Source organism: Neodiprion lecontei, chromosome 1 (assembly GCF_021901455.1).
Source record: "Neodiprion lecontei isolate iyNeoLeco1 chromosome 1, iyNeoLeco1.1, whole genome shotgun sequence".
NCBI classification, from domain to species: domain Eukaryota; kingdom Metazoa; phylum Arthropoda; class Insecta; order Hymenoptera; family Diprionidae; genus Neodiprion; species Neodiprion lecontei.
In genome coordinates this window covers 34,678,803-34,690,163 of record NC_060260.1, presented here as the reverse complement: position 1 = coordinate 34,690,163, position 11,361 = coordinate 34,678,803, and the positions used below count along the sequence as shown (strand labels likewise).

General features: G+C 39.7%; 1 protein-coding gene and 1 long non-coding RNA gene across 3 annotated transcripts; one reads left to right on the top strand and one right to left on the bottom strand.

Moving 5' to 3' along the window:
- The first annotated feature begins 2,332 nt into the window (after positions 1-2,332).
- Positions 2,333-3,346, top strand: LOC124292964. The gene is made up of 4 exons (XR_006902915.1): positions 2,333-2,460; positions 2,590-2,701; positions 2,884-3,094; positions 3,173-3,346. It is a non-coding gene; the product is annotated as an uncharacterized LOC124292964 (long non-coding RNA).
- Positions 3,347-4,989: 1,643 nt separating this feature from the next.
- LOC107223597 (ATP-dependent DNA/RNA helicase DHX36) lies at positions 4,990-11,284 on the bottom strand. Of its 2 annotated transcripts, none has more exons than XM_046729994.1 (14): positions 11,213-11,284; positions 10,109-10,672; positions 9,769-9,958; positions 9,501-9,675; positions 9,270-9,418; positions 9,061-9,193; positions 8,781-8,976; positions 8,333-8,597; positions 7,936-8,228; positions 7,429-7,855; positions 7,143-7,351; positions 6,865-6,947; positions 6,402-6,493; positions 4,990-6,167 (listed from the first exon to the last, which is right to left on the bottom strand). In XM_046729994.1, exons 2-14 carry the CDS (start codon positions 10,461-10,463, stop codon positions 6,065-6,067), a joined length of 2,670 nt encoding a protein of 889 aa, XP_046585950.1. In that variant the 5' UTR covers positions 10,464-10,672; positions 11,213-11,284; the 3' UTR covers positions 4,990-6,064. The 2 variants fall into 2 exon arrangements, with proteins under 2 accessions (XP_046585950.1, XP_015518813.2); XM_015663327.2 differs by having other exon boundaries at positions 11,088-11,274.
- Between the last annotated feature and the right edge of the window lie 77 nt (positions 11,285-11,361).

The following is an 11,361-nucleotide window of genomic DNA, read 5'->3' as shown; positions in this document are numbered from 1 at the left end:
GAGTGAGATCTTCTTCCTGTGTATGCGCAGAGCTCCACGTCCACGTTCTCCGCGTACATGCCAACGTATCCTATGTGTATTTTGCCCGGTCAACTCCCTAGACGGAGAGACTCGGACTCGGACGCCTTTTGCTATGGTCGATTTTCATCCTTATAACAATGCTAATTAGCGATGGCCTCGGACACCGGCGAGTTCTGCAGGCAAGCGCGAATGTTGTCGGGATTCATGCGCCGAGATATCAACAACATCTCTCGCGACGGTTCTTAAACACCCTCGGGATTCAAGGAACTTACATATTCCCCGGCTGCTGCACGCACGCAGCCGCAACAATAAACATGCGGAACGCGTATTGCTTATATACGCACCCGAGTCTGCCTGTGTGTATTTTGTGTCCATAAAATCCATGCTGTAAAATTGTAGGCACATACACACACAGGGTGTCCGGTGACTGTCGGGCAATTCAAAATTCCCCGATGACTTACACGGTTCTTTCCCCTGGCAGATGAAAATTTTTACCATTCCTCACGATTGGTAGACAACTTTTGCCATTCGTTAATTATACAATTTCGAGTTGAAAAATTCGGGTTCGTATATTACCAGTCTTTTCGCCAGACCGAACAATACAAGTTTCCTCGATCATCGCGACGTGTATATTGCCTTAGACTTTCCACGTTCTCGGCCGCACAGTGGACGGCAATATAGAAATATACGTGATACCGTGAGGAGTTTCCAACAGCCAGTGAAAATAAATGTATCTGTCAACCGATGCGGCACGGAAACGATTGGCTCTTACTCCTCGCTCCTACCCAAGAGTAGGTGCTGGGCTCGGTACGATGAAGCCTCGACGACGGCGAACTTGAGGACCCATATAAGACACCCGCGACCACCGTGAACCCAGACTGCGAGGCAACGTGCAGATCACCGATGCGCTGCTGCGTCATTGTAGGCGCTGCAGGGTTTCTCCGACAAAGGGGTGCGGGTCAAAGGTACTCGAGCATCGGCTGCTTGGTTTCTAGGCCCTCGTACCCACCTGCGGCCTACCTGTTCGACCATCGAGGACGTGTTTGACGTTTGCTCAAGCATTGACAAAGTTCGAAAACAATGAATCAGCTAAACCAACCGAGAGAGATAGAGAGTCGTATGGCGCCCGGTACTTGCCTTGCCGCAGAGTAGGTATATTAGTACTTCCTATCTGCTGTACAATATTATACTTGGGATAGTGCGTTCAGGTACTGTTGGACGTTAACGGGGCAACTGACCTCAGATGGTGTACCCTGTGCTTGCAATAACCGAACGTGTTGCCGCGTTACAGACCCATGTTAATTACGGAGGCCTCGCGTTATAGCGCCGATCGTTATTCTCTGATCCTTGAACCCTGTTCCCCTACAGCCCCGGGACTGACCTCACAACGCGATACGACGTGACGTCGAGTTTCCATGCAGTTAATTTGGTTTAACCGCAGAACCGAAATCGACTTTCACCTTCGCATGGCAAGTACGACGTGCGTTGTGAATCCGGAACAGTTTTCAGGGTGTTTCGTTTTGCCATCGTGGAAGGGATTCGGTTGCAGGACGTGCTGCGTGCAACGTGACAAACGGGAACACGGTCGCGAGAGAGAGAGAGCACGCGAGAGAGGTTGCTTATAGATTGGCAGAGGATGTAAATTGTTCTTAATTATGCTCTAATCCAAACTCTGCAACGCTACTTGCCTTTCAGCGTCTTCTGGATCGCGGGATCGCGAGCTGAGAGGATCTGCAGAAGGAGTATAAGATGGAAGGAAAAGGAACTGAAGAATAAATAACCGACTAGCCTAACGTCGTGCACGCGTAGCTGGTTACTTATCAGAGCGTGCACCGCGAATACTCGTGCTAATTTCATATCAGTGACTGAACAAACGTCTTCTCTATACCGAACGGCTTGTATTACATCATAAGTGCGAAATCGACGCAGGCTGGGCTTTACACTCGGTAAGACAAAGTCACTACTACTCGCCTGCAGATCTACCGTAATCTCGTTTACTTCGTTTAACTCGTACCTACGCTTCTATCGACTCAAACAAAGTGTGTCATTTGATTCAAATAAGCGGGATCAGTTCTTACCATGTTTCATTATCGCTACATACGTACGTCGAAGTATAGCAATATTTGTAGGCCACTTTTACGTAGTTCGAAAATAAAATGCACACCTCCATTATGCATAGAATGGAGCATTCAGAACCACGTGATTAACGATTTTCAGAATCTTTATGAAAAAAAAAAAAACGAATGAACAAAATGCATTACCCGTAAGCACCCCGTAAGCCGGCGTCATTCACCTCGCGATAATGGAAGGAATGCCGTATCTGCATCCAGGTGAAACGAAGCTCGAACTCGCTTGTTCAGTGAATTGTGTTAAAATTGATTAATGACGCGTTTCTGCAGGTTAGTGACTCGACAGTGTCGTCGGGCGTGGGCGTGGAAAGTAAGTATTATATGTATCACGCTCCGGATAGCCCTGCTAACCCAGTAACCGATAAGAACGTGTTGTTGCACAGAGGCACCTTATACCTTACGTATACAAACTGTTTACTTCGCTCTGTACTGTCGACAGCCACTAGCGGAGGATACGAACGAACCGAAATTCGAACAAATCGGCGAAATACACGAACATCCGTATGATAAGTTATACCGGGAGAGGTGCAAACTTCAATTTATTGCAACAGGTAACAGCCGATTCTGTTCCCGCATTCGGTGAAAAATCCAATTTACATTCTGACAAATAAAATCATTACTTCAATCATATTGATGTAAGTAACAGTTGACCGGGTTTGGTACGTTGACGGTGATTTCGCACTACATATGTCTTATCACACACCGTCTCAGTTCACTTGTGAATTCGTTGTAGGTGAACGGGCGTAGTGGCAACACTTGCACGAAGGAGTTGAACACCAAGGCGTAGCCTGAGCACACGGACGGGTTATGGACGGTTAAATCGACTCGACGCATCGGCTTATCCACGCTGCAGAAGCCACTCAGAATGTACGACGCTGCGCAGGAAACGCAATTATCGTACCTCCCTTCCCCTGCAGCCGATCCATAGTCGCCACGGAGTTCAGGTCTCGATGCATCCACAGTCCTCTTCATCACGCGTTTGGCCCGTAAGCCACTTTTTTGCCTCTTTTTATCTCTTGCAGATTCTTCATCCGCATTGAGTTTCGAGTGGCCCACGGCAAGGATGCACCGCCGATCTTTCTTTCATCGTGATCAGCATGGATTTCCGGCTCACCCGCAATCCAACTTCCGATAAGAGGTCGTCGCATTTCCCGTATACGTATACGAGTAATTCAAGTTTTCTTTGTTTTTTGCCTTCTGATTAAAATAAACGGCTAAATTCGACACGCAACTATCTTCCTCAAAGGCCACGATTCACAAGATATTGGTTGACTTTCTCTTGGTATATCGGGATTCAAGGCGTCGAAAAAGGCCACCTAGTGATACACGGTATGCCGCTCGTATTAAATGATAAAGGTCGATTGTGACTACAATTTTCGCTATATATTCACTCAGTGCAATGAAATTAGAGCCTAGCAGGTTGCACGAATTTTTCTGTGCACCTAAAAGCGCGTATGAATATATGATGCATCGCAAATGATCAGCTGATTACTCTTGTCGGCGCCATATTGCTCAGCCACACCCATACATTGAAATCCCGATACCGCGTAAACTGACTACTTCGAGAAACAGACTGAATTCAGAAAACGTCGAGCACTTTCGACGCAACGAATCGTTCCGTACACTTATCGATGGTAGGAAGTATGTTCCATTTTAATCTCAGCTTATCGCCGATGATTATACTCTTGCCGAATAATCAATGCTGCGGCGATATAACGAGTAGAGAATAATGTAAGTGTAATAAGCGATACGCCTTGACATTCGAGACGCAATGTATAACGATATTGTAGCTGAACTGTTGGAGTGGGTTTGTGTCACGCTATACGTGAGCTACAGTGTTATATCTGTTCAGAAAAAGGTTGACGACCTTTTTATCAATAGATGTCATCCGCTGTCAATCAAACAAGTCTGCGAGCAAATATGGCCGTCGGCAGATGGCTCGGGTCTCATACCATAATAATATATAATAGGATGAAAGATGAAATATTCCGACTCCTGAAACAGTTTTTATCAGGCTTGAGGAGCACGATAAATTTGTCAGTGTATCATTATGCTAGATAAAAAAAAAATAAAAAATTGCGCTGGTAATATTAATTTCATTTGTTCACAGGGTAAGATAAAAATCTTCAGTCTGACGATGAAATGAAGTTTCGCTGTTTATGTACGCTTAGAGAGAAATCACATCAGTATTTCTCATAAAATATCTGCAAAGATAACGGGAAAAAATCTAATCGTCGAGTACAGATAAAAATATAGAAATATTTTCCTCATTAGATGAATTAACATTTAAAGCTACGTTGACATTAAAATTCAAATTCCAAATAATCGAGTAAATTCTCCAGTACTTTAATATACAACTTGGACAAATACTGAGAATATACGAGTTCTACTCAATAATTCATCGGATATAAATGTACAGGAATTGCTGATTCGAAGGAAGAAAGGATAAGGAAACAATTTATGGTTTTATTGCGAAGAACGAAAGGTATATTATTCTGGTCGATAAAATTTCATACTTGCCCTGTAGTCGAAAGGGGCTTGAAGTTAGTCCACGGGTATTACGCACGAGTGTCTCATTCTTACGGTATATTAAAGAAAAGGTGGAGTTTGAGACTGAGTTGCTAAAGGACTCACTGGAAGCTAACTGGCCGCAAGTCAGTCACAGTGCGGAATGGTGGACACGTCAGAAATAAAGGAACAAGAATGATAAAATAAGCAAACAGGAAAAATAGGGAGAAACAACATACGCGGTCGGGAATACAATTGGAAATCAGCCAGTCATATCAGGTAGGAAAGTCAGGTGTTTGAGCGGTGGATTGCATTAATTAAATACGCCATCTGAACATGAATTCTATATTAAAGCTCCAAACAACAATGAATATCAATGAAATATTGTTGTCGATTCAACGGTTACTTTTACTTTTTATTGGCTCGTTTGAAGTACAGGCGCCTGCGGGCTGCCATAATCACATATCAGAATGACACGGACCTCCCTATCCATCTCTTTCTATGGAGTTGTATGTACGTATCTTTCCAAACATATGCCGAAAGAATTTCAGTTAGCAATTTCCCGAGGCACGTAAAGAAATAGCGAGGATATCAAAACTACAGGAATTTGAAAATAAGACGAGAAATAACAAAAAAAAAATTGGAATTTTCTCACAGGTTTAGGAATAATGAAAGTAACATCTTTTCAACAATTCCAACTTCTGTTGTGTCACTGGACATAAACTAATTCTTAGTTCACGTCTACACCGTATATTGAAGATGCAAATTTGCGGTTACAGATAATGGATCAGGACTACGACAGTAGCTAATAATTTTCTATTGAAGTAACATAAAGAAGACATACTTCGACTTGTAATAGCCTTGCGATGAAGAAAGATCAAATCTTAATATATAACAATAAAAATATCTTACATTTTGCAGGTTAAAATTTAAAAATTAGCGTCGTTTTACTCTTTAATTATTTCGACACAATGAACCCGACGATGCAGACATCCGTATACGTGAGTCGAGTGTTGTACTTCGAGATTCTCCAAAGATTAAAAATCGTTAATTTTTTTCAGTGACTCAGGTGGATAAAAATTGAATGGTCTTTAGTTAAGAAACTAACATTTAGCAATTGATCGCTACCTATACTTACAACAATTAATGTCAATTATTTCCAACACTGGAATACACGTAGATTTATTTTTCTAAGGAAGTATTATCATCATGTATATATATTCAAGCAAGAACAAGCAACGAAATGAAAATTGCTGCGATTCCTCCACTTTGCGCTAGTTCTAGGCGGAATTGAAGAATAATACTCACATCTAAGTTTCTTGCACAATAAAAATATTGAAAAAAAGAAACAAATATATGAGTTATTCATATACTTATGAAATTAAACCGTTATGAATCGATATTTATCAATCAGAATCTGAGTATGTCTCATTGGCAAATCCCACGTGGTACGTACGAGATTCTAGCCCCATCTCCTCATCACCTTGCGATACAAGCTCGATCATACCTCTGAAATAAAATGCGATCCGTGGAAAATCCCGTTGAATCATGAATTACCATGATTCTAAGACTTACAGAAGGTTGCGAAAGATTTCGAGATTTCTTATCCCAATTACGAAAAATTCAAGAATTTGATTCGATATCCCAAAAATCTTGGCCCCATTAAAATCTTCAAATGTTCATCACGCGAATCACTGTAATTTATAAAAAAATACTATTGGTGAATCAATATCAAATACTCACTTCAAGACCGCCCCTTCGTCACTGTCCCACTTTATCGTCCCTGGGTGAGTGATTTTATATCCCAGCAACCATTCCAACTTAGCGCGTAATTTCTGTAACAACGGAAAAATAAAAAATGAAACAAAATGTTACCGTGTTATTCAATTTGAAACGGTTAGAGAGCTTATACTGTCAGGTTTTAAATAACATGAAATATACGCTGGCATTGAAAATTATTTTACATCATAGTATGGTTGAACCGACAGGTAGTTTAAAATTCTTCGAATTTGAATATCTTTTTTGAATAAGTGCATAAATTGAAAACAAGGCGTGAATTGCTATTATCGGACAAAAAGATTTCTGTCGTATCCAGGATAGCCGTGGCAATAATACAGCTGGAATTTGTCCGTTAAAAACGTATTTACATTTTCTGATGGACAGACCCTTGTCCCCGAATGAATGTATCAGACATTTGAGGTTTTACCTGAACAATGAACGCAGTTTCCGGTTCACATAAAAAGCTGAGGGCACCTGGTAGTGCCATAACACATTTTCCATTCTGTTCTCCTGTAACAAACAAAAGTCGGTATAAAAATTTAAGTTGCGGGGTATACAAATTTCGATGTTCAATCGGACCGTTATAGCAATTTCTTTCATAATCCAAAACATTCAAAAAATAATCGGAATGGTTCCCGTGACTAGCATATATTTCTGGTGGTACTTTTTTTATAAGAGAGGAGTCATTCATTGACTAACACTTACCTATTTTACTATTTGGACCAGCGAATATCAAACCCATAGGACTAATACTCGTAGTGTCATGTAGATAAATAGCTGAGGATAACTGCTTGGTGAAGTAAACCAAATAAGGGCTGGGAAAGGATTGACATTTTTCATTTATACTTGACGGGTGCAGCTTGACTTTGCCGTCTTGGGGAGTAACAACGCTTGCACCGTGTCTTCTGACTGACCTGTAAAAAGCCAAGAATTAAACAGTGGAATAAAGAGCTTTTAAACCGCCTAGAAACAAGAATGAAGAATGACTCACTTAACAATAGCAACGTTCGGGAAAAGTCCGGCACAAACCAGCGCTTTAACCAGTGCCAAGTTATTTGAATTTTTGTTCGCACGTTCATCATTAGGATTTGCACTGTGAAGAAAGTTCATCTCACACAGATACTTGGCGAACTGATTCTTCATGTCTGTTAAAAGCTTGAGCGTGTTCCATGAAAGAAAATACTGTCTACAAAAGAATCCCGGAGACCCTCTGGTTTTTGCTTCTTCAAACCGCCTAAGAGCCTCTGCAAGTGCAATGTGATCGCTGTACTGACCTAAACCTAGTTCTAATTTCCGTTTTTGAGCCTCAGCCTCTTTCCCCAAAGGACAATAAAACGCGTCCTTGTAAGTCAGACTGGCAGCTATTGAAAATACTGGCTCGACACATGAAAAAATTGCTCCCAATATTATCATTTTTCCTAGAAGATAAATAAAAATAACAATTGAATAAACGATTACAAGAGTATTACAGGATAGAGAAAAGATAAATTCTACTTACCCGTTCTGGGGTCAAGTGGTATTTTTGCCAAATGATAGCCTAGAGGTGTTAACTGTTCGTCTTCATCAAGGGCATTCAGAGTCATGAGTAGCTGAAGAGAAAGTTCGACAGCTTTTGCATTTGGAGGATCTATTACGCTTGCTAAAAACGGCGTTATTTTACCAAGCTGTAAAATTTTCGCCTGAAGTATAACTTGTTCTAATCTCGTTCGTAACATTTCTGGTAAGGGATACTCGTCCATTGTCATTTCTCTGGCCTTTGTATATAAATGATAACATTTGCCAGGTTGAACTCTGTTAGAACAGAAAATATAATTTTCAATCAACAATTCGTCGATGTGTCAGAATAAGACTGAGTTACTTCAACAATTTTCCATTTTTGAGCAAACTCAACTTGCCTTCCAGCCCTTCCACGCCTTTGTTTGGCATTGGCCAAAGAGACAGGCTCTGGCAATAGCGTTTCTATATTGTTATCGGTGTCAAATTTATTCAGTTTCATTTTACCAGAATCGATAACAAACACAACATCTTCTATTGTTATGGACGTTTCAGCAATTGATGTTGCTATTATTATCTTTCTCACGCGATCCGGAGGTCTTTCAAATACAAGTTTCTGATCCACTGTTGGCAGGCGTGAATGCAAAGGGTAAACTATAAACCTACCTAGAAAAATAATTGATTTCTGTCACTGAAATACATACTCCTCGAGGAAAGACGTATTTCAGTCCAATAAAAAACGGATACTTTGATGTACCTATTTCATTTCAAGGTAATTAGTCTGATGTAAAGTAAATTAGATGAAGAAGTAAACTTTAGTTATTTGTGAAGATTCTCAGCTTTACTCACTTGATGGGTATTCTCCAGATTCAAGCAGCATTCTCGTTAACTTTGTAATATCAGTCATTCCTGGTAAAAATATCAAAATAGCACCAGGACCTTCGTTTGTACATATAAAGTGAACCAGTTCCGCAATAAGTTCAAGTGACAAATCTTCACTCACTGGATTTCTAAGTTGATCGATAACAAATTGCGGATATTTTCTCTGTGTAAATATAAATCACTATCAGAAATGTATCAGATTATTCATTATTAGGTGAAATATTTAAAGTGTTTGTAAGGTACCTGCCTCAGACTCGATATGCCGCAAATATGGTTGAATAAAATCTAAGAAATCATCAGATTTTTTTTGCTGATTCTTATACCTCTTCATGTGCTTTCTGTGATTATTTGGCATCTCAGGAGGAGGAGGGAATTTGAAACTAAAATAAAATTCTTAAGATAGTACTGGTTATGTTGCTGGAAAGTAACGTAAGGATAGGTTTTCTTACAACTTACCGAGTAAACTGGAGTACGTCTTCCAAATAATATTCTTGAACAGGATATGTAAAACCTGGTATATGAATATTCGGACAGTTATTGTAATACTTTGAAAACTGGTCAGAATTCAGAGTAGCGCTCATCAAAATCACTTTGAGATTGGGTCTCTGCAAAAATTTTAGACAATGATGTCTGGACGCTTTTAACTCTACAAAATTAAATGACCATTTCGCATTTCAGAAGACTTACCCGTGGAATGATCTGTTTCAACAATGTAATAATAAAGTCACTTTCCGTGCTCCTTTCATGAATTTCATCAAGAATTAAATGAGACCAATCAGTTAACGCTGGGTTGCTATGCAGAAATTGTAATAACATGCCTGTAGTACAGAACAATATGCTCGCATAATCTCTGCACAACTCTCTGAAAACATTATTTTTTTTTTAATTCAACTTTCAAGGTAGAACTTTTTGTCAAATCAGTATAATAAGGTTATTTGTCACATCGAATCCTTACTTCTCAAGTCTAATTTGAAAGCCAACGGAACATCCAAGCCTTTCTGCTCTCTCTGTAGCGACTCGTTCAGCTACGGATATAGCTGAAATTCTCCTTGGTTGAGTACAAATAATTTTTGTGACACTTCCATTTCCTCTCTCGATTTGATCATCTAGAATGAATTGGGCAACCTGCGTCGTTTTGCCACAACCTGAAAACATGTATATAAGCTTAGAAAAGTAGGGAAATCATTTAGAATGATATTATCAAGGAATTTGCCCTTGATGGTTTATTTTTAAATGCTAACTTTTGAAACATATCTCCTTCCAAAATGTATGTATTACATAATTAAAACACTCACCAGTTTCACCACTTATCACTACAACTTGATTCTTTTCTATGAGCTCCAAGACTTGCCGCCTCATTTTGAAAGCAGGTAATTTTTCCCTGAACTTTAACATTTTTTGATAACCAGGCGACGCGACCCTTTCTTTGTGTTCCTCAATTGCTCTCTTGTCGTAAGTATCGTTTTGGACAAGCTTTGATTTAGCAAGCATAGACTTTGTAAGATTTTGCTGAATATCACCAGACACAATTTCCAGGAAATTTTTTTTGAAATGTGAGTCATTTATGTGATCGTACCTAGCCTTAAGCTTGCTATCAATGCCATCGCACATTCCCGTCCCAGAAGCTGGCCTGAAATTCGTATTTGGCATCGATTCTAACAGGTTTTTAATTTTTCTTTCAGTGTGCGGATTTAATCTAATGGCATGAGTCGGTTGCTGCGAACTCTGTGCTTTTTTCTTGTAATAAAGCCCGATCTCTTTTCCTTTTAGCCATGGGGGATGACCGCCGCGACCTCTACCACGGCTCCCCTGAGCTGACCCGCGACTCTGTCTATTTCCTGCATTGTAGCTGGAACCATCTGTGGACAAAATGAATATCAAGTTATATTCAACTATTTAAGCATAGAGGTATAGTTGTTTAATTTTTAAGTGATACAACTTGAGTAAAATCAGCAAATTTTGAATTTGAATCATATTTTCTACACTAGAGGCATTACATCCGTGCATGTGAATTATTTAATAATAGTCCGGTGAATTTGAATTATAACAAAATACAACGGGATGTGTCTCAAAACTCATCAAATACAGGTCGTTGCAAAATATCGCTGGTAAATAATAGTGAAATCCACAACTCCACACGGATATATTTGTTTCATAATCAAATAAAGCTAATTGTAAAGTAATACAATGTATAAATATTATAAACAATAGGATATGATCTCAATAAGCATAATATAACATAACCTAAAAATAGTAGTCGACTGTGAAAGTTACCATTAATATCGTCGGAATTCTCTCTTTGACGATATGAACCGTATGCATTTCTTACTCCGCGTCCATGTCGATAAGACATCTTTTATATCTACGAATATTATTAGTTTTTAAATATATTTACGCACGTATCTCACGTCAGACAGGTCAGCGAAGATACGATAGGACAGGTGCCCGTATACTGCCGTATGAGTTACGACTGTGTGTCGGACTCACGTAGTAGAAAACTTGCATCGTTGAATCCTGCGAATCGTAAAATGTGTCATTGTAATGTATA

What these genes read in the sequence shown, in the direction of transcription:
- LOC107223597 (XM_015663327.2), bottom strand. Translation starts at nt 11,166, where the DNA reads ATGTCTTATCGACATGGACGCGGAGTAAGAAATGCATACGGTTCATAT. An exon ending in TGAAACAGATCATTCCACGG is followed by an intron (nt 9,419 to 9,500) that starts GTAAGTCTTCTG and finishes AAATTTTTGCAG; the next exon opens with AGACCCAATCTCAAAGTGAT. An exon ending in AGGCGTGGAAGGGCTGGAAG is followed by an intron (nt 8,229 to 8,332) that starts GCAAGTTGAGTT and finishes CTGTTCTAACAG; the next exon opens with AGTTCAACCTGGCAAATGTT.